Source organism: Alosa pseudoharengus, unplaced genomic scaffold (genome assembly GCF_046254945.1).
Source record: "Alosa pseudoharengus isolate Yale_2024_CS ecotype anadromous, Long Island Sound unplaced genomic scaffold, YU_APseudo_1.1 YU_APseudo_1.1_scf_11, whole genome shotgun sequence".
In the NCBI taxonomy this organism is placed as follows: domain Eukaryota; kingdom Metazoa; phylum Chordata; class Actinopteri; order Clupeiformes; family Clupeidae; genus Alosa; species Alosa pseudoharengus.
Window position 1 is genome coordinate 33,476,586 of NW_027468576.1, and position 24,628 is coordinate 33,501,213.

The 24,628-nt window shown below is 44.2% G+C and overlaps 3 protein-coding genes across 7 annotated transcripts in view; 2 read left to right on the forward strand and 1 right to left on the reverse strand.

The window, feature by feature from the left end:
* The window catches only part of tprb (translocated promoter region b, nuclear basket protein), a 35,408-nt gene extending 34,072 nt beyond the window's left edge, over nucleotides 1-1,336 (forward strand). Inside the window, exon 51 of the mRNA XM_076278931.1 lies at nucleotides 1,073-1,336. Within this exon, the coding sequence (XP_076135046.1) occupies nucleotides 1,073-1,104 (32 nt within the window). The 3' untranslated portion in view covers nucleotides 1,105-1,336. The remainder of the gene's footprint in view (nucleotides 1-1,072) is intronic.
* Nucleotides 1,329-11,190, reverse strand: prg4b (proteoglycan 4b). Of its 2 annotated transcripts, XM_076278932.1 has the most exons (15): nucleotides 11,033-11,190; nucleotides 10,803-10,898; nucleotides 10,197-10,316; nucleotides 9,964-10,086; nucleotides 9,704-9,787; nucleotides 9,506-9,556; nucleotides 8,177-8,248; nucleotides 7,571-7,834; nucleotides 5,787-6,707; nucleotides 5,106-5,192; nucleotides 4,285-4,421; nucleotides 3,743-3,899; nucleotides 3,494-3,619; nucleotides 2,875-3,003; nucleotides 1,329-1,784 (listed from the first exon to the last, which is right to left on the reverse strand). In XM_076278932.1, the coding sequence occupies exons 2-15, from the start codon at nucleotides 10,870-10,872 to the stop codon at nucleotides 1,663-1,665; spliced, it is 2,463 nt and encodes an 820-aa protein (XP_076135047.1). In that variant the 5' UTR covers nucleotides 10,873-10,898; nucleotides 11,033-11,190; the 3' UTR covers nucleotides 1,329-1,662. The 2 variants fall into 2 exon arrangements, with proteins under 2 accessions (XP_076135047.1, XP_076135048.1); XM_076278933.1 differs by lacking the exon at nucleotides 9,704-9,787 and having other exon boundaries at nucleotides 11,033-11,188.
* Nucleotides 11,191-12,839: 1,649 nt separating this feature from the next.
* On the forward strand, nucleotides 12,840-24,608 carry scyl3 (SCY1-like, kinase-like 3). 4 transcript variants are annotated; one of them, XM_076278934.1, is made up of 14 exons: nucleotides 12,840-13,139; nucleotides 13,316-13,632; nucleotides 13,822-14,007; nucleotides 14,203-14,316; nucleotides 15,183-15,239; nucleotides 15,432-15,534; nucleotides 15,878-15,989; nucleotides 16,596-16,673; nucleotides 16,875-17,014; nucleotides 18,406-18,587; nucleotides 18,688-18,859; nucleotides 19,765-19,932; nucleotides 22,666-23,453; nucleotides 23,807-24,608. In XM_076278934.1, exons 2-14 carry the CDS (start codon nucleotides 13,432-13,434, stop codon nucleotides 23,867-23,869), a joined length of 2,364 nt encoding a protein of 787 aa, XP_076135049.1. In that variant the 5' UTR covers nucleotides 12,840-13,139; nucleotides 13,316-13,431; the 3' UTR covers nucleotides 23,870-24,608. The 4 variants fall into 4 exon arrangements, with proteins under 4 accessions (XP_076135049.1, XP_076135050.1, XP_076135052.1 ...); XM_076278935.1 differs by having other exon boundaries at nucleotides 13,443-13,632; XM_076278937.1 differs by having other exon boundaries at nucleotides 13,450-13,632.
* The last annotated feature ends 20 nt before the right edge of the window (nucleotides 24,609-24,628 follow it).

Genomic DNA, 24,628 nt, shown 5'->3' on the forward strand with positions numbered 1-24,628 from the left:
GAATGATTCGTTCATTATGAAATCATGAACCGTTTAGGCTAATTGCCTAAACACAAACAATGTAATGTGGCTGCATGGCTTACACCGGATTATTCATTAGCCTATTAAACTTTATACAAATAGGCATAAAACGTGGCTCTGTCCCGTTTATTTGAGGGCAAGTTTGAATGGGAGTAAATTTGGCCTACCTCTCCCCACGCATAGGAGAAATCTAGCACGCTTGCAGGTATCGCAGTAAATCTCGCAATCTGAGCAATAGCAATATTGGGAAATAAACAAGCTTGCTCTGTCCACCATAACAAAATGTCAAGTCATCTTTAGGTGTTTCGTTCTGAAAGACTGCAGGCAGGTCCTGTGCATTTGATTTTTAAAAGTGAAAGTATAAGTGCCTGGAGAATTTTAGGAGGGCGCCTGCACGAAACTAATGCATTTTAAATGCTTTTATCAACTTGAAATACAGGCATATTATTGTGGATGTGTTACTAAAATATGTATAAAATATTGTTACGTATGCACGTGATGCGTATGAAAGGCCAGTTCCGATTTAGATTCATGTCCGACTCGACACGCAACCGATATATTTTTCACCTGTTTCATCAAAATGTGTGGGTAATTTTATCACCAAAATTCCATAGCTGATGTTTTTAGTAAGATCCCACCTTTTGAAGGTTTTAGAATATTACTAGCAAAGATTTTAAAAAACATATTTAAGCTTCTCTAACACACAATGCTCTGGCCATTAAATAGCCTTAGTTGCTGAAATTGGCTTACATTAAACAAACAAACAAACAAAATGTGTGGGCCACCCGTCGGGTACCTGAAGCTGGGCAGGACTCTGGTTCATGGCTAATGAGGATCTGAATGCGTTTCTCAGAAGTGGGGAAAAAACTTTGTATTAACCCACACTGGATAAATTGAATTTAAAAGTTTATTAATATATATATATAAAACACAGTTTATAGTCAAATGTACAGAATCTGACTCAGTTTTGCACACAGGGAGGCGTTGAGGCCGTGTAGTGTGAAGCGTGTAGTGTTGTCTGTTGTCTGATTGTCCATTTTCTCCTTCTCAGGCATGGGATTCCGAGATCGTTCCCTGAAGTAAAGACATTTCCAGCAGAGCTCCACTCTTACTTAAAGCCCCAGTTTAATGCTAGAACTACACTTCCACTTGGCATCTCTGTTTCTGCTTTAGGCCAGATCTCCAGTCCTGTGGGTCGTGTGCTTGCTTTGTTTTTGTTTTTTTCCTACTTCAGAAAGAATGTGTTTTGTGTGCGTATTTGTTAGCACCAATTGTGATCAATGACAAAGTAAAATAAAGTATGATTTTTTTTTTTTACTGAACTTCAATATGTCGGTATTTGGTCAAAGTCAAAGTCTGCTTTATTGACAATTTCTTCACATGCCAAAACATACAAAGAGATCGAAATTATGTTTCTCACTATCCCACGGTGGAGACAAGACATATTCTACCAATTTAAGTCCACAGACAAACATAACATTCAAGTAAACAATAAAAAGTAAATAAGAAGGCACATACAATGAAGAAATAAGAGCAGCAAAATTGGGTTGAAATTGTGCAATTGGTCTGTGAAACTGTGTTACAATGGATATGTAGGGGTGTGTGGGCATGCTTCTGCTGTTCCCTGTCTCACTCTGTCCCTCAGGACTGGGCAGTTTTGGGGCAGTTGAAGAAGCTCTGGGACGTGCTCTGTGTCTGAGGGGCTTGGGGCGGCGTGGTCACCGTTGGCTTCTCCCCTTCCATCCTTATGCTGTAGTGGCGCGCTGTAGGGCACAGGAAACAGAGCAGGGCCTTTACCACAGAGCATGTGCTCTCCATTCAGAATAGATCAGTGAAAGGAAGGTAGTTATCCAAAAGGTGGTTATCTATTGCATGAATGAAATGGAAATGTTATTCAGAGTCAAAAGATTTATAGTTAGATTTTAAGAATACTTAGTTCAAATAATTGTTGAATAATCTGTGGGATGCTTCATGTGGACTAATGGAGCAGGTGTGGAAACTGTTTGGCATTTCAAATGGAACATGCCAGAACATGTGCATCCAAAGTCCAGGCTCAGTGTGTGTAATGGGGAGGTAGGGTAAAGCTTGTGGGCAATTTGGGGTGTGTGAGTGTGCAAAGTGTGTAAAGAGTTTGTTTCCTCAGTGACACGACTAGACGCAAGCTGCACTGCATTTCGACTTCCCTTTGGTCCGTGAAGCCTGCCAAAAACCTGAAGGCCAACTGATCCACCAACACACACACACACACACACACACGTTAGCCCATATCCATTCACCCACCTACACACCCACACAGGTCTCTGGGCCGTCTCACACATCTCATTACTCACACTAACAACACACCCACACGTGTTCTAAAGGATCCAGACCTATGCCAGACATGACTTGCACCATAGATCAACAAAGATGCCCTCATCCTGGTCTTCCATTTTAATAAGCCATCTAAGTCAACTCGTTAAAGCAGAGGTGTGTTCCAAATCCACATCTGGAGTAGTTTTGGAGAAAAATACTTCTAACTACTGCTCGGCTTTGTGCCCTTGATGCTGGTATGTTTGTGGAATCAAAAACAGCTGCTAGTCCTAGTTAGGATACACTTGTCGGTGGGGATCTAAAATGTATACGACACATTTTCCCATTATGCTAAAGTGCCTCTGTTTGAGCATTTAAAGGCAAGGTGATACTTTTGTTTTCTGCAGGACCCTATGATGGGGTCAGGATGATTTACACACAAGCATTCTTTCCTCCAATTTGTTTGAACGAATTATTTAAAACCAATACCAACAGACCTGATTTATAATAATCTATGGTTGCTTGAAAGCCATGAAAAGGTTCATGCAGAAATGTGGTACTCACTGCGAGAGAAAACGTAGTACTTGTAGCCATCCACTGCCTGTCTTGAAGGAAGGGACAGGGCGGAGGTCACTGTCGTAGGAAAGCCCTCCCAGGTCGCTGTGATGCTCAGCTCCTTGCCCAGGTAGGTTTCTGGGGAGAAAAGGCAGTTCTGAGTGTCCCTGAAGTGCAGTAGTGTAGTCTAGTTAGCTGCAGTGGGTATCCTGTGATGTTGTCTTGTTAGCTGTAGTGGGTATACTGTGATCAACCCCAAATGTTAATACGTATCCTTGCCTATTTTAAGTGGGTATACTGAGATGGTGATACTTTTTAAGTGGGTATACTGCTAAGTCCTGCTTATCACATAGATTACACGAAGCGTATCGCTTTAGGCCTTCTCCCACTGCCACAGTGTCATCTGCACACATTCACTCAACCCTGTATGTACAGTATGTACTTACTCTGCCACACTCACTCAGCGCTGTATGTACTCACTCTGCCACACTCATTCAGCGCTGTATGTATGTACTAACTCAGCCCTGTATGTATGTACTCATTCAGCGCTGTATGCATGTACTCTCTCTGCCACACTCACTCAGCCCTATATGTATGTACTCGCTCAGCCCTGGGGCCCATAGCTCACCTGCTTGTCTGGTCCTGCGGGTGTACACAGCGTAGTGGACCCTCTGGTTGGGCTGGCTGGGCGGCTGGCTCCCGGAGCATTTGGGAGCCTTCTTAGGGTCGTACGAATATTTCTGCACCCGGCCGCCTGTGTGAGATAAAGTTGGTGATAAAGATGTGTCGAGGAAGGAATTGAAAGAACCTCATATGGGGTCAGAATACAGCTATGCAACAGTTACTTAATAATAGTGATGAAATGCTAGGTGTTTACCTCTCTTGAAGAAGTACACAGACTCCCTCCTCCTCATGTAAGCAGGCACTGACAGCGCAGCTGTGATGTGACCTGTCAGACCGTCGAAACCTGTCCGGGTGGCCTTGGGGTAGCCAGGGTCCATGACCTGATTTTCAAAGCGCCAGTAGTTCCGACCCTGCAAAAACAACCCCACACATTTTGACACAGAACTGCCTTCACAATGGCCTGTGTAAAGCAGGCCTCGTTATACTATAATTTAATGCCTGTCAGTTCAGTGGTAATCAATAACACTAGTGTCCTTGTTTAATCCACCCACACATATTATCCCACGCCATGGAAAAGTGTAACAACTCTAATCCATTATGACAGCGAATGCAATTCAAAAAGACAAACTGGAGTCAGCTGTGGGCGCTCTCTCTTCTCGAGGGCCAAGGCCTGTGACTGTGTGTAGGGTGTTACCGGGCCAGTTTCCTGTATATGGTTGAAGTCTGGGACTAGGCTTAATCCATGTACGGGAAAACCAGCCCGTTGTCTCTTTAGGCTGCAGGCTGCTGCCATACCTTCAGGAAATATGTCTTTCCCTGGCAGTTGCAGCGGGTGAAGACTGTGTCTATGGGTGAGGGGATTCCCCATGTCTCTGTGATGCCCCGCGCTGGCCCTGGCACCCGCATGGTGTCCAGCATCCAGAAGTAGTGACCTGTAGGGACAAACCACATGCAATTAAGTAAACGTGTGACCACGCACATCCCTTTTCACCGTTTCGGATGGGTGCTGGATCAGAGGAAAGAGTTCAAAAGTAAAAGAGACTGATCCGCACACCATATAGCTCCCATGGAAGGTTTTTTTATTTTGCGTGCAACGTTTCGAGCCCCTGGCTCTTCCTCAGGCAACCAACCAGGCAGGGGCTCGAAACGTTGCACGCAAAATAAAAAAACCTTCCATGGGAGCTATATGGTGTGCGGATCACTCTCTTTTACAAACCACATGCAAGCCATCCATTTATGGAGGAAGAAAATGTTTCATTTATGATTTAAGGGATGCCTGCATTTGTCCACGGAAAATATTGTTTTATATTTATAAATTGTTTTGTTTAACACTGATTAAGGGTTCTAAAGTCAGGTGATAGGCATCTAAAGTCCTTTTGGCAGTCCCTTTTACGTTTATTCTCTAATCGTCATCTGAACTGTTCACCATAAACCATGTATTTTGCTTACATGAAAGAGTCTGGGTCAAAATTACTTTAAAAATGACTCCCTCCCTGGAAATAAAACCTAGAGAATTTCGCCGTTTTTTGTCATCACGCCTGTTTTACGGCAAGAAAACCTCGTGTGGCCGTGTGTCAGTCTGAGCACTGGGGGGTGTCACAGGGTCTGGCTCTCACCTCGGAAAACCACAGTCGTCCCATTCTTCAGCGTGGTCAGGCCATTGACGGGGCGACCGCTGCAGAGGTTGGTGTCATTGCTGTCGTCTACACAGGGAAAGAACATCAAGGGGGGAAAAAAATAAGGAAACCACGAAAAATACTCTTTAATGAAGCAATTTAAGCCAAAGACCTTGAGGGGAGAGTCTTGGTTTAGAGAAGGCATCAACCCAAACCATTAAGAGTGGCCACTTCTCATGTTAAGTGCACTGTGGTCAGGAGGTCTGTGGTTTTTCATGAGAAGGATAAAACAGCGTTTATAATGAACCCTCCACTGAAGTGTCTGTTTTGAATGTGAGCTCAGAGAACAGAGGAACTAGACTCAAGTCATGCAGAAAATGAATAACTTTAGGATTGACATTTACTGCATCCAGCGTGGTTGGGAAACTGAACAGGGCTAGACGGAGAAAGGAGAAGAAATACACAACTAAAGCGAGGGGAATCTGCCGAAAAAAGAGAATTACTTGATGTGTTGGGAGACTAATTTGAGGGGTTGCAAGAGTACCCCCCCCCACCCCACCCCATCCCACACACACACCACACACATACACACACATATGAAACTATTTACCATTTATGAACAACAGGGCAAATAAAGGACAAGAGAACTAAAATATTTTCCCTAAGAGAGTATCAACCCACCTGACTGGTAGTCTCGGGAGTTGTCCATCCCAGGGAAATTGATATCATTGGCTGAGCTTGGTTTCTCAGGCTTCTTGGTGGGTTTGCTGGGAAGGAGAGTTGCTTTGGGGGCCTTGGTGGGTTTGCTGGGAAGGGGAGTTGCTTTGGGGGCCTTGGTGGGTTTGCTGGGAAGGGGAGTTGCTTTGGTGGTCTTCTCCACAGGCTTTGCCGTCGTTTCCAGGGGTCGGGGGGTCATTTCCAGGGGCTTAACTGTTACCTCCGGCGCAGATGGGGTGGTTGCGGGGTCTTGAGTGGCCGATGGCTCTGGTTTGGGGTCCTGTGTCTGGTCCGTGGGCACAGTCGCGCTGGCCGAGGGTGGAGGTGCGGTCGTGGCCGCATCCTGGGCCTCCGTGGGTTTTGCTGCTGGGGTCCCGGCGTTCGTTACGCCATCCTGTGCCTCAGGAGGGCCAGTGGTGGCCAGGTCGTCGTAGGCAGCAGCGGCCTCTGTGGAGGCCATGTTTTCCCCTGGCTTCTGCGTTTCCAGAGGCTGGGGGGTCATTTCCAGGGGCTTAACTGTTACCTCCGGCGCAGATGGGGTTGCTGCGGGGTCTTGAGTGGCCGATGGCTCTGGTTTGGGGTCCTGTGTCTGGTCCGTGGGCACAGTCGCGCTGGCCGAGGGTGGAGGTGCGGTCGTGGTCTGGGCCTCCGTGGGTTTTGCTGCTGGGGTCCCGGCGTTCTCTACGGCATCCTGTGCCTCAGGAGGGCCAGTGGTGGCCAGGTCGTCGGAGGCCGTGTTCTTCTGCTGAGCATCTGATGCAGGGTTTGTCGTGGGTCCACTAGCTGGACTCTGTGTCATGCTAGCCTGGTCCTCTCCCTCAGGTGCTGGGGTAGATGCCTGAGTGCTGGCGGGGTCAGATGGATTTGAGGGAGGTGGTGTTGAGTCTGTGTGAAAGGGAAAGGTTTTGTTACAGAGGTCAGCTTTTCATGATTCTACAGGGTTGGGTTGCAACAGAGGGTCTCTGGTGATCGAATGCATCAAAATGCATTGGAGTAGAAAAAGCATGTCATATGGAAATGTTATGTTGAAATGTGTGATAATCACCCCTTTTATCTAAATAACATGCAATATTTAGGTAACTGCAGCTAGACTCTTGAGAGATTTTTAGCACCAGGTGGGACCATTGTGAGTGGATGGACAGAAGTTGATTTTTTCTGACCCTTTTAGACAAGCTATCACATTTAAAAAAATGTCACTCATATAGTTCAGAATGAACTGTGTCATAGTGACAAAATTGGAGGTGAGGTCTGGACTCCACAGAGTAGCCTCTATACCGGTACCAGAGCTGTTATCACAATCAAAGGCGGGCGGGCTTTAAACAATGATGGACAGATGAACAATGGTGCCTAGTCATTCATGTCACATGAGCCTGCTTGAGTTGATATTGTTTGAAAAAGCCTGTCGCTAGAAAAGCTAGATGTTTAGATTTCTCTATCATGTCTGCTGTACAAGATATTGTCAGCACAATAACTTTAAAAAACAAACAGAAAACAGCTTTTGAGGCATTTGTCGAGAAGGATTCACATATTTCTTTGCTCTGATTTGTTAGGTTTATCCAGTTTATGCAGAGGCTTTTTTCCCCCTGTATCAGTTGAAACACAACCCATAATCAGAAGCGGTACCAGACTCAAGTTCTGAATGGAATTGACTCAAGTCGGGCTACATCAGGCTAACCAGAACTCTCTTCATACACCGGTGTTCCCTTCACCTTTACGGTCAGGATAACTGTATAGGTGTGTAAATTCACCTGGGTTTATCATGGTGGGCATTTGGCTGGCGGGAACGGGAGATGGGAAGCTTGTGGGGTCTGGGACAGCGGGCGGGGTGAGGTCATCCAGCCTCGGGTCCCCCTTCTGCTCTTCATCCAGTACTGCCTCAGCATCGTCCGACATGCTGGTCTTGGGTGTCACCACGTCGATGGTCTCAGGAACTGAGGTTGCCAGGGGCTCATACCCGCTTGTGCCCTCAAGTAGAGGAGGCTCCTCTGGTATGTCTGGTTCACCACTGATCCCTGCTTAAGCATATAAAGTGGTATATAAAGTGCTTTAATTCAGTTACTTACTGTCAACCAGATGAGAGCCCTTAAACACACCAAATCAGTCCGTTGTGTCTGGAAATTGCTTTTTCAGAGACAGGTACTAATGATGTTTAGGATACCCATAGGAATGATTGACAGCCATCACTCACCACTTCCACTGTCTAGGAGAGTTTCTCAAACTCAAACATGATAATTAAGCCTGATTGGCGAACTTGGAACTTGTGAATTAAATGTGTGTGTGTGTGTGTGTGTGTGTGTGTGTGTGTGTGTGTGTGTGTGTGTGTGTGTGTGTGTGAATTCTTGTGAGTGTCTTACCATCTTCAGGTGCAGGTGACAGAGGCTCCTCATAAGGAGGATCAGTTGGGCTCAACATGCTATCTGAAATATCTGACAAGAGAGAAAACAGGGAGTTCAGGAAATGTTCATTACATTGATACAAATTACATCACATTTAAAATGTACAGTATATTGTGTCACAATGTAAATGTTTTCTTAAACAACTATTTCATAATGCTTTAGCTCAGGAGTTTTCAACCAGTGGTCCGCGGCCCACTTGTGGTCCGAGAGGACTTTGCTAGTGGTCTGTGTCCATGGATTCAGTAATGTAGTTTTTAATGTGGGAATCAGTATTTTTATTCAGTGGTGGTCCTCGGGTTGGGTAATTAGTCAGAATGGTGGTCCTTGGTTCACAATCAGTTGAAAACCCATGCTTTAGCTTATACTGTACATGCATGCAGGACCCAACTGATGGGTCCTTTTACTGTGGGCAGATACCCCAAAGCTGGTTCAGACAGTAAAATCCAGAGGTATTAAGAATCAAGTTCATGGTCTAATGTTACATTATCCTTGGCATGAAGGGAGCAATGACACATGCTGAGCTCTGTGTCACTTTTTCCTGTTTTTGAGCCGAGCAGAACCCGTCCAACACCAAACTAACAGACACAGAGAGTCACACACTGCTGGGAAATCATCTCCAGCTTCTACAATTGAAAAAGCGTGAAGCGTGGGCGACACGATGACTTCAGCTGAAGTGGGGACATTGCTAGACGACGTTAGCACGCATGGCTTAGTGCACGGGCAGGCGTGTTACACACAAAATCATTCAAATGTGGGGGGGGGGGGGGGGGATAAACAAAAAAATGTTCAAGAGCAGAGGTGCTGGTGACATTTGGGATACCCATAGGAATGATTGACAGCCATCACTTACCCCACTTCCACTTTTTAGGAGAGTTTCTCAAAGCCAAACATGCTTATTAAGCATTCTGATAGGCGAACTTGTGATTTAGATGTCATAAATGTTGTGTTGCATTGTATTTCATTACCTCCTTATCCCTCTATATCTAGTTAATTCAAGATTTGTACCAAAGTTCTTTCCAGTAGAGGAAAATAAACATCAAATTCAAATATATATTTCGTTATTATAATAAACATAGAAGAACAAAGTGATGAATATGAGTAAAAGGTATGTTATAAGTATATGTTACTGTATAGTACACACAACATCCCTTCAATGGTTAAAGTATTCAAGTGAATACAACATGTGAATGATCAGGTAGGCATAATCAAAACAAGCTTTAAGAGCCTGTGATGAATGAGGGTAATCAAGCACACAAGGCAGCTTTGTGTTTTAGTCCCATAACTCACCCTCATTCCCATCTTCACCCTCACTCTGGGCCTCTGAGTCCTGAGGCGGATCTATGGAGACAAGATTGCATTAGATTATAACACACGTTGTGTGGTGTGTATTAAAGTATGGTTGAATTAATATATGCAATCAGTGCTTGATCACAACTGTCTGAGCTTGAGGTGAAATCACATTGTTTGTGCCCAATATCATTATACCTGCAGGTTTGCTAGCGTGAGCGTTTAGGCATGGGTTAGGCCCCTCGGTGGCGGCAGCAGCATTGGCTGGCTCTTTTGAGACTTCTGTATCATTAATATGCACACACACGCACACGCACACACACACACACACACACACACACAAGCAGTTATAAGATGTCATCTCTTTGCTTAATTGGGAGGAAACTGAATGCTGGGTAGAGCTGGGTTAGGCGATTGTAGCATACAAGCTCTGATTATCCAGTCTGGGACAAGCTCACCCTCTGGGTTGCAGAACTGCTTGAAGTCGGGGCAGCAGTGGCCAAACTGGCCACAGTCCGGGTCACAGTCACATTGTCTGCCCCTTTTAAAGGACTCCCCACACCGTCCTTTACACGAGCCACCTATAAAACAAACACACACACACACACACACTCAGACTGAGACAAAGCCTTTTATCTGCTATTGTAAAGCGATATATCGTTATTAACAACACAGGCACATGGCATCTTACGTGTGGTGCATTTGGCCTCGTAGTCTTTACAGCACTCATCGTGAGTGAGGCAATCGTAGTCACAGTGACATAGGTAACCCCTGTAGTACTCCTCCCCACACCTCCCGGTACAACTGCTCGCTGAGGGAGAGACAACACAGATGATCATCGGGGTCAGCTTTGCTACCATCACAACTGACAGTTCTCAAGTTTTATGGACAGACAGTGATACAGTATTATGTTACATGACTGTTACATGAATATTATATATTCTAGGCTTCATAAGAATATAGTGAATTATTTCTCAGTTGATGAAAACTTGACGATATAGTCAATGATCTGCAATTGTCCATTTATTGTGCAAACTGCAAGAACACACATCAAACACATGAATCATGAGGGGTTAAGCACACACACACTGAAACAGGAACACACACACAAACGCATAATCACACACTCACACATACACAAACATACACAGAAATACAGCCTATTCAGAGAACTACAGTTCAGTGCTCTCTGCTGTGCATACACTCTGAGTCACACAAACCTGTGACAGAGAAGTTTTGGATAGCCTACAGATGCATGGACACCCCAGTAATCTTTCTGTTATACAAATTAACTTACATTGAGCAGCCGAGTAGGTGAATGTTACACACACCAGCACCAGCAGAGCATAGAGAGAAGACCTTGTCATTATGAACCTGTCAAAAAACCAAAAACCTGTAGAAGACGAGAAGATGAGTTAGCAAAGTCCTACTGTAATTGGCTGGCAAATGACAGCACACAGGGAGAGGGCGAGAGAGAGAGAGAGAGAAGAGCAGGAGTAGTCAGACACTGAAAGCAATTTGTCTTACCTTAGAGAGATTTTATGCGCGGTATCTATCACTTTCCACTTTTCAGATGGCTTATATACGAAGAAATGGGTTGGGCCGGGTCTGTCTACTTGGCACCGCCGCTCCAGTTAAACCACAAGTGTCAGATTCGCAGACGTCTGATGCATTAGCCAGCGGATCCCCGACACTAGTGCAATTAGTTGGATGCGCACCAAACGTTCAGGCTGTTTACTGAAAGCCCAGTGACATCACGGGCCGGCCTTCCATCTCTCTGTTTATTTTTTAAGACAAAATGTTCCACAGCGGAGATGATGACCAACACCACTGCGTGTCGCCTTCAGCTGATTAGACTAGCCTACCCTATTTAAAATTTTCTGCATGAACTTTCTAAATACCTCTGCGTTGTCCGGTCTGCCATTAACCTGCAATATGTCAATGTATGTCTGTTTATAGGGGTGCATGTCAAGCTCAATTTCAAGGTAACTTCTTAGTCGTTTACACTTCAGGCCTAGCCCACATGTTGCATGTGGATATACCCCTTTTATTCGGATAGGCTAAAGTTTGTGTGACACTGATACACAATGAAATAATACACTGATAGGTCGTTGAAATCTAAGAGATTTTTACTGCTGTCTGAAGTGATTATTATGCGGGTGTCCTGGGATTATATTATAATATATGTGGGTGTTTACGAGAAGCCAGACATTAAACCAGCAAGCCGCCTCTTACTCATTCACTGCAGTCTCTTTTGGGAGACGTCCCCTCTCTCTCATGTCTCTCTCTCTCGATGACTTGCCCTGTCTGTCACACTGTCGAACAGCCAAACAAATTAAGTCAAGCGAGAATGAATGATTCCATGACTTTGTTCAGTTCAAGAGTCAGCTAAATCATCATCGTCGTCACAAATATAGGCCAACCAGACTACCTCTTGTAATATCAGAAGCTAGCCTAATAATAAATAATTATAGGCATATTATGGTTTCAAAATGCTAAATCACTGAAATTGTGTTAATATCCTATTATTGTTATTATTATTGGCCATATTATTGCTAGACATATTATTATTATTGGTAATATTATGATTGTTATTATTTAGAATGATAATAAATGCATTCCTTTATATTCATTTAGCAGACAACGAAACACAACCAGACACAACCAAAGTGGTAGGCCTAGCCTGTAGTAGCCTAGTTGTAAGGGCCTAGCTGGATTAAAAATTAACCTACCTGGATTAAAAATGAAATCGCCAAAAATAGAGACGTAAATAACAACAACAACAACGACAACAACAACGACAATAGCATAATAATAATAATTGAAATTTATTGAAATTGAAAAGTTGAAATTGCAACTGTACAAAGTAGCCTATAGGCTAGGCCTAATAAAAAAGACATTGAAATGTCAAATAGGCCTAGTGATTTTTTTTGGTTAAAAAAAATAATGGTCTAGTCTAGACTGAATGGTCTAGTTCGTATCATTTATACCAAAGATCCTGGTTTGACTTTATAAATTATCTATCTATCTATCTATCTATCCTTTACCGTATCTTGCTTTTACTATGCATTACCTGCGTTGCCTCACACCACTATGGTTCAGACCATGAGAGTTAGTGAGAGACATTCATATTTCTCACTATACCTGATTTTTGTGATGTAACCGTTTTATTCGCCGACTGTTAAAGCTGTTGTGATTTTATAATGTTAGTTCCCTATTCATAAAATAAATAAATCCACATTATATGGAAAAGTGGACAGGAAGGTATGCTCCACGGTCTACGAATACCCTGTGTTTTTCAGTGTTTTAAATGGACACATCCAATCCCTGAACAGGAAGAACCGGTGTTTACAGTTAGGGCGCAGGAAGAAGAACATCGTGCGTGGCCAATTTCCTAATTGGAGTTCATTTGCCAAAGACGACTGAAAAAAATAAAGCGAGACAGTTCATCGTGGTTGCAATGGATGCATTCATAAAAACGAAAACGTAAATGCCGTGAGTCAATGACTCTCAAGCTTGGACATCGACCGTGCTAGCCTACCCAACAATGTTGCAATTGCAGGGATAACAAGCTAGCTAGCTGTGCTAGCCAGCATTAGCCTACCCTTCCTTGCCAAGTGACAACGTTTAACAGGTAATTCATTTGTTATCGCTCATGCCACAATGCAATTAGCATTCATCAGTATCATTAGACTATACAATTGGTCTGTCTGACACAATGTTACGTTTTTAAAGGATGTGTTATTGATATGACTCGTTCCATACTCTTCGTGTCTAACGCTAGATTTCTCTTCCCTGTTCATGTGGTAGCTAGCAACACACCCCTCTTCAATGTGACGGTCTGCGAGTCATTGTTTTTATAGATATGAAAAAAGTCTTCTCAGAGAAGGTATTGACATGGTGTATAACCCGACGTCATACCAACTATGTCTGACAGACCGCAGTCTTTCTCTTGGCTAGCCATGGGTGCAGAAAATAGTGCCCTGCGGAGCCTGGTGCTCGAGGAGCCGTTGCTGACGTTTCCCTCCGGACTCACCATGTACTCCGCCTTGCTCCAGGACGGCAAGCCCGCCTCAGTGTTCGTTCATAAGCAAGGCAACGAAGACAAAGTGAAAAAAGCTGCCAAGGTATTGGACTTGGGCAGAGGAGCCTGTTACATACTGTTACAGCCTTTACACACGGATAGGGAGAGAGGGCTGCTTCAAGCAGCTTGTGAAAGTGAAAGTTTTCAAATGTCCCTTGTTGTCATAAACATCAAAACAAAATCTCACTTCTGTCTTGATATGACCCTAATGACTTTCTTTCTTTCTGTGCAGCACCTGAAGACGTTACGGCACCCGTGTCTTTTGCGCTTCCTGTCGTGTTCGGTGCAGGACGGTGGTGTCCACCTGGTGACGGAGCGCGTGCATCCCCTGGAGCTGCTGCTGGAAGAGCTGAGCCCCGAGGAGGTCTGCGCAGGAATCTTTGACCTGCTGCAGGCACTGGTGTTCCTGCACGACCGGGTAACCCTTCGCTCTGTGGCTGACACACACGCACATACACATATAGAGGGAGTGGGTTCCATCTTTAAGTGCTGTTGTTAGTGCCTGGAAAGGGCTCAAATCTCTTGGACAGCTCAGTGCAGTCACTCACAGACAACCCGTGTACCACTACTAGGTCTTGCATGTAAAGTTCGACATGTGCTCGTTTCCCTCCAGGGCAAGTCGAGCCACAACAATGTGTGTGTGTCCTCTGTGTTTGTGAGCGAGGATGGCCACTGGAAGTTGGGAGGCATGGAGACGGTGTGCAAGTTCTCTGAGGCCACACCAGAGGTTTGAGCATGTCCTCAGTGTCCATCCACATCAGTGTTTCCCATACATTGACTTATTTGTGACGGCCCACCACAATATCAGCATTGACCACCACACAATGATTTTCCAGGTTGTACTAAATTGTACTTGCTGGTTAGCATCATAACCACACTGTGCTAATTTGTTAAAAACTGTTGCATTCAAGTTAATTCTGCAAACCTACCACCACAAATAGAATTCAATTCTGTGGGAAACACTGCACATATAAAATTAATCTGTTCTTAGGTCCTGTTGAGTCAATTGCCTACTACGTCCCTGCTCATAGACATAATTGTTATATTTCCCACATGCACAGGGTGGTGATACAGAAATGCATTTTTCAATTGAAATGGCAAAACAGATTAATATAACAAAACATGTTCAATTATTTCGATTTGGCATCAAAACTAATCAGACTTCATCTGTAAGCAATACTAACGTTAAAGTGCAAAATTAAGTGAAAGTGAGGAGGACTCTGAGCTTGAAGGTCAACCCCAAAGAAAAAACTGTGCTAGAAATGGGAGGCTAAATACTTAAAAGTTAATGTTTAGCCTTGCCATACATGTGATCTATCATGAAGTTTGTGAGACCGTAATGTGAACTTGCTCAAGATCCCAATGGTGTCTTATTTGGCTTAAGGTGAAAGACGGGCTGAAAGCCATCATGCCAGGAATCACTGAGAAGTTTTTTTTGGGATGAAGAATAGGTTCTATGTATGTAGGCTCCAGTTAGCCCAAATTTCCTCAGCCAGCCTCTGATTTTTGGTGGAGGGCGTTGCACAGCAACTTGACCTGAGAAGTTGAAGTTAATGGCAATTTTTTATATCGTTTCTATATCTGCCTCCTCAGTTTCTTGGCAGCATCCAGGCGGTGAGAGAGAACGCTGTTGTTCCCCCCGAGGAGAAGGTAACTTTATTCTTAAAATTTGGTAGTTTGTAGATGCAACGCTAAATAGTTTGACCAATATTGCTTAGGACAGGTACAGTGTATGTTATTGCAGTAGCCATCTAGCCCCTTATTGACGTATCACTTATGCTTAACTTATGTTTTTGTATAGGCCTAGTATGTTATGGTTAATTTCGTGGTTGTCTCCTTAAGGTGGAAGGTTTCAAGGTGCTGCCGGACCAGTACGCTCATTCCCGTGATGCCTTCTCTTTTGGGGCAATGCTGGAGACCTTACTGCCGCTGCTCACTGGCTATGGTGAGTCCACTTAGCTCCAACTCGCCAGGATCAGAGCCACCTCTGCTTACCTACTGATAACGTCATACACACTGATATAATTGTTTCCCTTCCTACTGAGAAGTTCCTGTAAGAATAAAGCAACTATTTTTTACCTGAGCTGAGAGTATCAGCTCCACTCTGTTTTAGTGTTTAGTGTTCAAGCAAGAATGAGCCATTTTTGATCTAGTTTCTTTGTCAAAAGTCAGATGTTTCATTAAATGTTTTTTTTTTTTCTGTCTCGCTGTCTTAAAACCATTTGCGCTTGTCCTGTCCCCTGACTCGTCCATGTTTGCCTGTTGTCTCCTTCGTCTTTGCAACCCAGTCTCTCAGGAGCTGTCCGCGAGCCTCAAGTCCACGCTGCAGGCCAGCCTGTTGTCCTCTAACCCAGAGCAGCGTCCACCTCTCAGCTCGTTGCTGACTCATGAGTTTTTCAGGTGCGCCTCTCACTCACCTGTGTCACCATTTACTCTCTTAGTTATTTTTTTTCGAACGTACGCCCCACTGTCACGTCTGGTGTAGCTACTTCCGTTGATTATAATGGAAGCTAATTGTTGCAGCAGACGCAACGCGAACGGAACGCTTCAGTTACGCGCCTGGTGTAGCTCAGCCCTTAATTGCCAAGAAATTCCCATTGATGTTTTTTGGCTATCTGCGCATTGCTTCAGTGCATTAATAGTTTCTGCTGCAAGCAGTTCAGCATATGCATTTTTCAATGTGGTGTAAACAAATAAAAAATATCTTTCTTTAAATGAATGATATGGTTAAGGCCCTGGAACATGCAGGTCAAGAATGTAACCAAGCTAATAGGTTGAGAAAGTCTGTGTGTTTGTCATCTTTAGTATGGTAATGTCTGTCTGGTGGTTTTATGAATCATGAACACCTCTCTCTAGCCAGACAATAACACATCCATTTTGTGTGCATGTGGGAATTATCGCTTTGATGTATTAAATAGATGCCATTTAGCTTTCTCATTTGAGATTTTGAAAAAATCAGAGAAGCCACTTTGGATGAGCTGATAAAAATGAGCTTTTCTTTGGTAGGAATGACTTCCTGGAGATCATGAATTTTTTGAAGAGCCTGACATTGAAAACTGAAGAAGAGAAAAATGAGTTTTTCAAGTGAGTGAGTGAGTGAGTGTGTATGAGAGCACCGACCTGGACCAAACCAGTCAGTGTACTTCGACAGCTAGACAACAAAGATATGTTTAGCTTGTATCACTGGCAATAGAATTAACAGCAACTTACAAATATTAGCATCCCTCTCTTTTGTGCCTTTGTGTGTATCTGGATCTGTGTATTAACGCGTGTCTGTGTGTTCAGGTTCCTACTGGACCGTGTCCAGAGTCTCCCTCAGGAGTTGCTGGCGTCGCGTTTGGTTCCGCAGCTTCTGAACTCTCTGGTGTTTGCTGAGCCCACGGCTGTCAAGAGCTTCCTGCCACATCTGCTGCGACCCAAGAGAGGTACGCACGCTCGCACGCACGCACGCACGCACGCACGCACACACACACACACACACTTCCCCTCCACCCTGACCTGACTGGTAAGCCTTATAATCCTTAATGTAATTCTTAAAACAAACACATAACAGACAGATTAGACACCTGATCAAACGATGTACAACAAAGCTCAAAATCTGCTCAGATAGATTGAAAAATTAAATGACATACTGAAATGAGATTTGATTACAGTAATTTGCTGCATATTTAGGGTACACTGTAAGAGCCAAATGCTGCTTTGTATTCAGGGTATAATTGCTTTTGTCTGGGTGGCGCATGTCTCAGGTATAAAGGTAGCAAATACAATGTTGTTGGCAGGTGTTTGACCCGGAAGGGCAAAGGGTTTTTGACCGCTTGCGCGCGGCGCTTGTATTGCTACACTGATGGGAACTGCTATGGGCAATGTGCTGTTTTGGAATAAATGGACCACTTTGGGATTTCAACGTCAACATTTGCGTTTGTTTAGCACAAAGCAATCAAGTGAGTGTAGCACTCGTAGTGTGTCAGCCAGGCCTTCCCCTGGCTCAGGCACCTCAGTAGTTCTGTATTAGACCGAACTCCTTTAACATACACTATGCAAGATTTTCACCTTGATGAAGCCAATTTGATGGTAAACGAACTTGAATAGGCGAATCGTTCACCTAGCATAGCTATACAGCATAGGCGTAGCGAGTCGCTACCGAGAAAACCTGCCATGCAACTTTAAGAATGTCGGCCCGACAAATCTCGCAAGAATCATGAAACATTACCTTGTCTCCAGCTCTTTGGAGATAGATTTTGCCTGTTGTTAATCCTTCACCTCCACAACAAAAGCATTTTAATTGTGTACATGGGGGATAAGTCACAAGAAGTTTGCTATTTACAACAGCACAGTAAAATATAAATATATTGCGACTCTAGAGGGAGCTCTACAGTCACCAAAAATACCTAAACCTGCATAGTGTACCTTTAATCAAGGTTTATACATCGACATTTCTTCAGCTATGGGGTGAATATGCAAAGATGGGCTGTATATTCTTATTGATTAAACATGATCTGATTCAGGGTTACTGGGTACTGCAGTTATACATGAATACATTACACATTTTGTTTTATTATTATTTGTTTCAAACACTGCCATGTGGCTTATACACAATGTGGCCAATATGAGGGGAGTTCCGTACCGTATGTATTTTCAAATATATCTAGCTCATACTTGAATGTTTTACCTTTTAGGCAACCTTATATTTCCCCTTGGGGATCAATAAAGTATCTATCTATCTATCCTCACGTCACTAGTATGCTCTCTCTAACAACTGTACGAGGTGCCAGGAACTAGCACACACACACACTCAGCATCCTGTGTTTGTGATTAGATTCTGTAGATAGTGAAGAGAGTCTGCTGTTGGAGGCTCTGTACAAGAAGCATGTGGTTCCTCAGCTGCTGAAGTTGTTCAAGGTCAACGAGGAACATGTTAGGATGGTGCTGCTCTCACACATCCACATCTACGCTCCCTACTTTTCCCACGACGAGCTCAAGAACCACATCCTACCTCAGGTACACCCCCCCCCCCCCTTCTCCCCTTTCCTCCCGAATTATAATCCAGGGTTCCTAACATGTGTCCTCAGTATGACTCCTTTCATGTTCTGTGTTCCAGGTTTTGCTGGGAATGAGAGACACCAACGACTCGTTGGTTGCCATGACGCTACAGAGCCTGGCAGTTCTGGTCCCGCTGCTAGGCGCACAGGTGGTGGTGGGCGGGGAAAGGACCAAGGTGTTCAAACGGAGTACGCCCAATTTCAGCAAGTCCACAGAGGTCACCCCTGAGAGTGAGCAACATTTTGAATACAACAAAATAGGGATGCACAATATATCGGCAGCCGATATATTATGTAAGGGATAATGTATAGAACGCCGGTCATTATTGGGAAAATAAGTCCCGACAGGGCGAACCGGACCCCGACGCGCAGCGGAGGGGTCTTGTTCCGCCCTGAAGGGACTTATTTTCCCAATAATGACCGGCGTTTTATACATTATCCCGCTTATTGCACGGTTACTTGCCAAACCGAAACAATAAACTGCCCACGATATGACTCTTTAGCCTACATAGCCTAGGCTATAGCCTATTTGTTACCGTTTCATCGTGGTTTTTGTAGAGAAACAAATAGTTCACAACAGCACACGCTGAACTTGAATCAAACATTCTTTAGAACACAGCTGATCACTTTTGAATGAAGTTCCAGTCTTTGCGTAGTGATATGAAAGACGTGAAATAGAAGCACAAAACCCATATTCCTTGACAGCGGTCTGTTATACTTAGCAACGGTCTGTTATTGAGAATTAGCAGACCACCGAACGTTGGGAAGGCCCATTCAAGTGAATGGAGCATTCTTCAGCATTATGAAGAGCCGTGTAAAAATTGTTTTTTTTTTCAAGAGTAATATTATCGGTTATCGTATCGGCCACAACAAACCAATAAATATTGGTTATCGGCCCTAAAATCGGTGCATCTCTACAACTAAACAATACAAACAATTCTCAATACTTTAAGTTTTCGGCTGGATATGTTATCCATTACATTATTACATTAACATCAAGAATTGGGTTTGCAATGGAAACGCATTCATCATTCTTGCTTACTGTTCAAAAGCTTTTATTGGTTTCGGTGTGAAAAGGCAGATTAGCTGCTTGTGTGTGTGTGTGTGTGTCATGACATGTGTCTTCCTGTCTGCAGCCTCTCCGGTGCACATTGTGGCTCCAGTGATGCCGCAGCTCTCCCAGCCCTCCAAGGTGGCCGGCCTCTTCCCCAAACACGGCTCCCCGGTAGTAGGTGTGCTCATGCAGGATATGAGCTCCTTCCCGGCCACCAGAGACTCCAGACTCCCTCCTGCACCCCAGCCAGGTACTTGTGTCAGCCCATCACTTACACCTGTCCTCCACCGATGAGACTGGAAGAACCACTTGGGATGAGGCAGATGTTTGTTTAGCTGCAGTAGATCAAATATTATAGTCATTGCAGAAATGGACATTATCCGGTCCGGTGACCAACATGACATTTACATCTAAAATATCCCCATGTAAATGTTATATTCTTATCAAACTTTTATTTTCAGAATTAAATATATTTTCTTGATGACATTAGACTTAAGATTTTTGAAGGGTGATGTGATCATGTCTTAACCCTTAGAACCCGATTGACGCAAAGTGCGTCAAAAAAACACACCCTTTCTTCTCTGTTACATTGCTCCGGAACGGTTCATCGCAGCGAGATGAAACCTTTATTGCACGACAGAGCAGAAGTGGGGCTTTCCAACGAGACTACACACTTGTCTGTACGATCAAGTATGAAAATTAAAAAAAATAATGAAATTAAATCAAATTGCATCATATTTACAGTCTATACTTCTCTGCGTTCACCTGCACACACATTACTCTAGTTTGAATTACTCGCGAACCCGTGATCGCCAGGCGCGCGGGAACCTATTTTTGACCAGGGGTGCTGAATAACAAAAATAATGGATGTCCGACTATTTCTCCCCTCCTGGACATGTTTCGGATTTTGACTGCTAAATACGTCATTTTAGTGCGGTGTGCGGGTGATAGAGAGAAGTTTTAGAAAAGTCCTGGGCAGCCACAAATTCCAATGTTCCGCGACAGCAATCCGAAGCCACCTCGCCCACCCTAACCCCACAGAAGCGCACTTGACATCATTAGCCTATTTCAGTATAGCTAAGGAAAATTACTTTTCTGATCGTCAAAACCACACCAGAGATGTTTGTCTTTAAATATAGGCTAATAATCAGGCTGCAATGATCTCGCAAATAATTTCTGAATAGCCTAAAGTGTGTCGTCTCCACAGCAAGTGTCCTAATAATTTCTATCTTAGCGACTAGGATAGTGAAATGATTTCACTAGCTATACATTAATTAATTTTGCAAAACTGTAAAACACAATTAAAGTTTCTTTCAGCTTATCCATGCTTTTTTGAACGTGTAAATAGCATATAATATGTAGACCTATATCAACCGTAGATCGCTATCACATAGGCCTAGGCCTAGCTGAAACCACGCTATGGTTCTTACAGTACCTGACTCACGTTCACGTTGATCTCTATAACTGTTCATTTTTAGCAGCCTATATTCGAACCTATCCATAACCCTTTTTTGTTATTTGACTCATCATTTCACATACAAAAATATAAATAATGTCAGACATCGAATTAGTAATTATTTAAACATGTAGGCCTATATAATATTTTTTAAAAATCTATCTCCTGCCAGCAGGGGGTGCTGCAGCACCCTCAGCACCCCCCTTCCCGCGCCCTTGATCGCATCGATATGGCAAGCATATCAGATGAAAGAGGAGGCACAGCGCTATCCATTGGTACCATGTTTATCGACCCTTCTGGCTTATAAAACCAGACGAAGTGACTGCAAAATAATAACGTCATGTACACAAACCAACGCTGCACACTCATTACTCTCGTTTGAATTACTCGCGGACCCGTGATCGCATAGATATGCCACGCATGTCAGATGAAAGAGGAGACTTGGATCTATCATTTGATACCAAGTACATCCTTCTGGGTTATAAAACAGACGAAGTGACAGCAAAATAATAACTTCATATAGCTGGACTTACCCCACGTTTTTGTCTGTTCTTGTGGCAAAGCATGTTTATAATCCAATGCTATCATGTGTTTCTCTATGGCAAAGCATGTTCATATTCCGGTTTTGAGATCCTAGCAAATTCCTGCATGGCATCCAATTCAAGGCTCACATTGCATCCCAATTTGTTCAACAAATAAACACCTTTTTTGCCTTTACTTTGTTCATGGCAATGCAGTAAAAAGTTGAGAATTATTATGACTGCATACACACAGGCACGCAGGCTAACATGCAACCTCGGGTCAAGTCAGGTCAGATCGTGTCACAAATATGGAGCGCAGAAAGGTCATTTTTCATCACTAAATAAAAAATGGCATTTATTTCCGTAAATCACACAGCAAATATTTCTGTAAATTGCTCAGCCCCAGAGTATCCCTCCAACATGGCAATTATATTGCCCAATTCAGGACAGTCTGCCCTACACACACATGAAATGCATGTAGAGCTGTGAGCTTGCTGTGGTGAGATACATATAAGAATTTTTATAATACACTTTTTATATTTTAATTCTTTAAAAATCAAAATAAAATCAATGCTAGTATTAATACATGAAATAGCCTAGACTCTCCTGAAAAAAACCAATATATAATATATGTGTGTGGCACTTACAATGACCAGAATAAATCCTTATGAATAAAGGTAGTGAAAATGCCCTAAAAACAGCTTAGGGTTCTAAGGGTTAACTGCTGTGGATAAATTGAAAAGAAGTTTACTTTTGAAAATTGGATAGTGGAAAAGGCCCGTTTCATAGAATGACCCAATTAGTAATGCATCCTCAGGACACATCTGAGCTTTTAATTTTAACTTTAAAATGCAATCCCTTGTTTGTAGTACGTAGTACGTAGTACGTCTTGATTATGCTGGGTTGTAAGGTAAATCATTGGAGCTCATTAGAGGGCGCCGTGAATGAGCCACACAGCATTCGGGGCTAACCGTGAGAATGTGTTTTTTTTCTTTTGTATGTGCAGCTCTTAGCAGAGCAATGGCTTTACCTCTGAACGGGTACGGCGAGCTGAAGGAGAGGGAGAAGGCGCCGGAGAGGGCAGGAGGGGCTCCCGGCCAAGCGGACGGGTCACCGGAGGACTGGCCTGACTGGAGTGACACGGACGAGGCGGAGAGGAAGCCCAATCAGCCGGTGCACATCCAGATCCAAGTTGCGGCCGACAGCCCGGAGGAGCCAATCGGGAGAGGGCAGGAAGAGGAGGAGCCCTGGGATGACTTTGAGGAAGAGGAAGTGACATCAGACCAGTCGCCCACCACACCTTTGCCAGTGCCAAGGGAGGCAGCTGGCAACAGCCAACAGTCAGAGACTGGCAAGGGCTCCAAAGCACTGAAGCTGGGCTCTGCCATCAGGGCGGCGCCACTGTTGCCCAGCAGAGATGCATCGTGGGATAGTAGCTGGGAGCAGGCAGGTGAAACCCCTGCGAAAGTGTCCGAGCCTAAAGCCAAAGCAGTCACTGACGCTCAGAAGCCAAAGGGTGGCAGCAGCATTGGTGAGCTGGGTGAAGAATTCACCATCATGGTGAAGAAGAAGCCGGGGAACGACCCAGAGCTGGACTTCTTCGCTGACATGGAGCCAGACATTAAGCTGTCGTCCACATCAACCTCCCTGCTGCTGCCCGCTGCAGGCCTGGGGAATGCAGCTCACGGTTTGACTATAGACACCTCGCTAGCTGTGTCTGACCTTCTAGACACAAATCTGTTCGCCAACGACATGTCGCTCACTGCCAAATTTGCTGCGGAAGACATAAGTGAGGTAAGCTTTAGCCTGTAACCTTGTTTGTACTTTGAGTTACAGATCTACATGTCTTAGAAGGTGCACTGCCGCTGAGGGTTAAGGTGAAGTAGGGGTGTATGGGTATTTTACAGGAACAGCTAGAATAAATGACTTCACTCAGTGCACACATATTTTGTACCATTGGTGTACCATCACTTAACAGTTGCTGCCTAATGCAGGATAAAAAAAAAAAGACAAAGACTACAAAATAATGGTGTCCATTCCTCAAAAATGTAATTTACTGTTCAGTCAGTTCTTGCAGACAGTGAAATTTGAGCAGCTTTTGAGGTAAGAGGAGAGGATGGAGTCATATCTTTTGTGTCGTCTTGCAGGCGGACGCTGGGGGCTGGGGAGACGGTGATGACCTCAACTGGGAGGACGAGAATGCCTGGTGATGAACTGTGAACCTCTAGGGCAAAGCCATACAGGAGATGGAGAGAGAGAGAGAGGGGAGGGAGGCAGTGGAGAGAGGCCTGCCCTTCAGCTGCAATCGGAGAGCTGGGGGAAGGGGGGGGTCACCTTACTCATCACTTATGATGAACCTAGGACCGTTACAATCAAGTGTGAAAAGACATGATTATGGATTTTTAGTTTCTGAGAACTTTTTCTTCAACTGCGAATGTGTCTAGCCTTTTTTTTTTTGGGGGGGGGGGGGGGTGCTCATGGAATGGACATTTTGTTGTTGTAGCTCTGTGTCAGCCAATCTGACCTCCATTAGAACTGTTTTAAAGAACATCTGCCAAAAAAAATAATCGCTGTAGGAACTGAATCCACAAAGAATCGGGACAGATGTCCTTGGAGAGAGGGCCTGACGGAGGACCTGACGGACTGGATGCCCTGCTTTTGTTGTGCCATGAAACCCTGAGTTTCAAGCCGTGAGAGCCTTAGGAGCCAGGACTACAGCGTCCACACACCGCAAGAGATTACAGGAGTTTTATCAAGCATTCGTGTATCAGGTTTGCTGGATACGGGGTGAGAAGAGGGGGTGTGTGTGTGTGTGTGTGTGTGTGTGTGTGTGTGTGTGTGAGAGAGGGTGTATGTGTGCGAGTGTGCGAAATCAGAGATGGACATTATATAATTTATTTGTATTTTGGGGTGGGATGATGTGGAAATAAATAGTTTTATGGTATCTCACCCAGTTGGGTTGCGTGTGT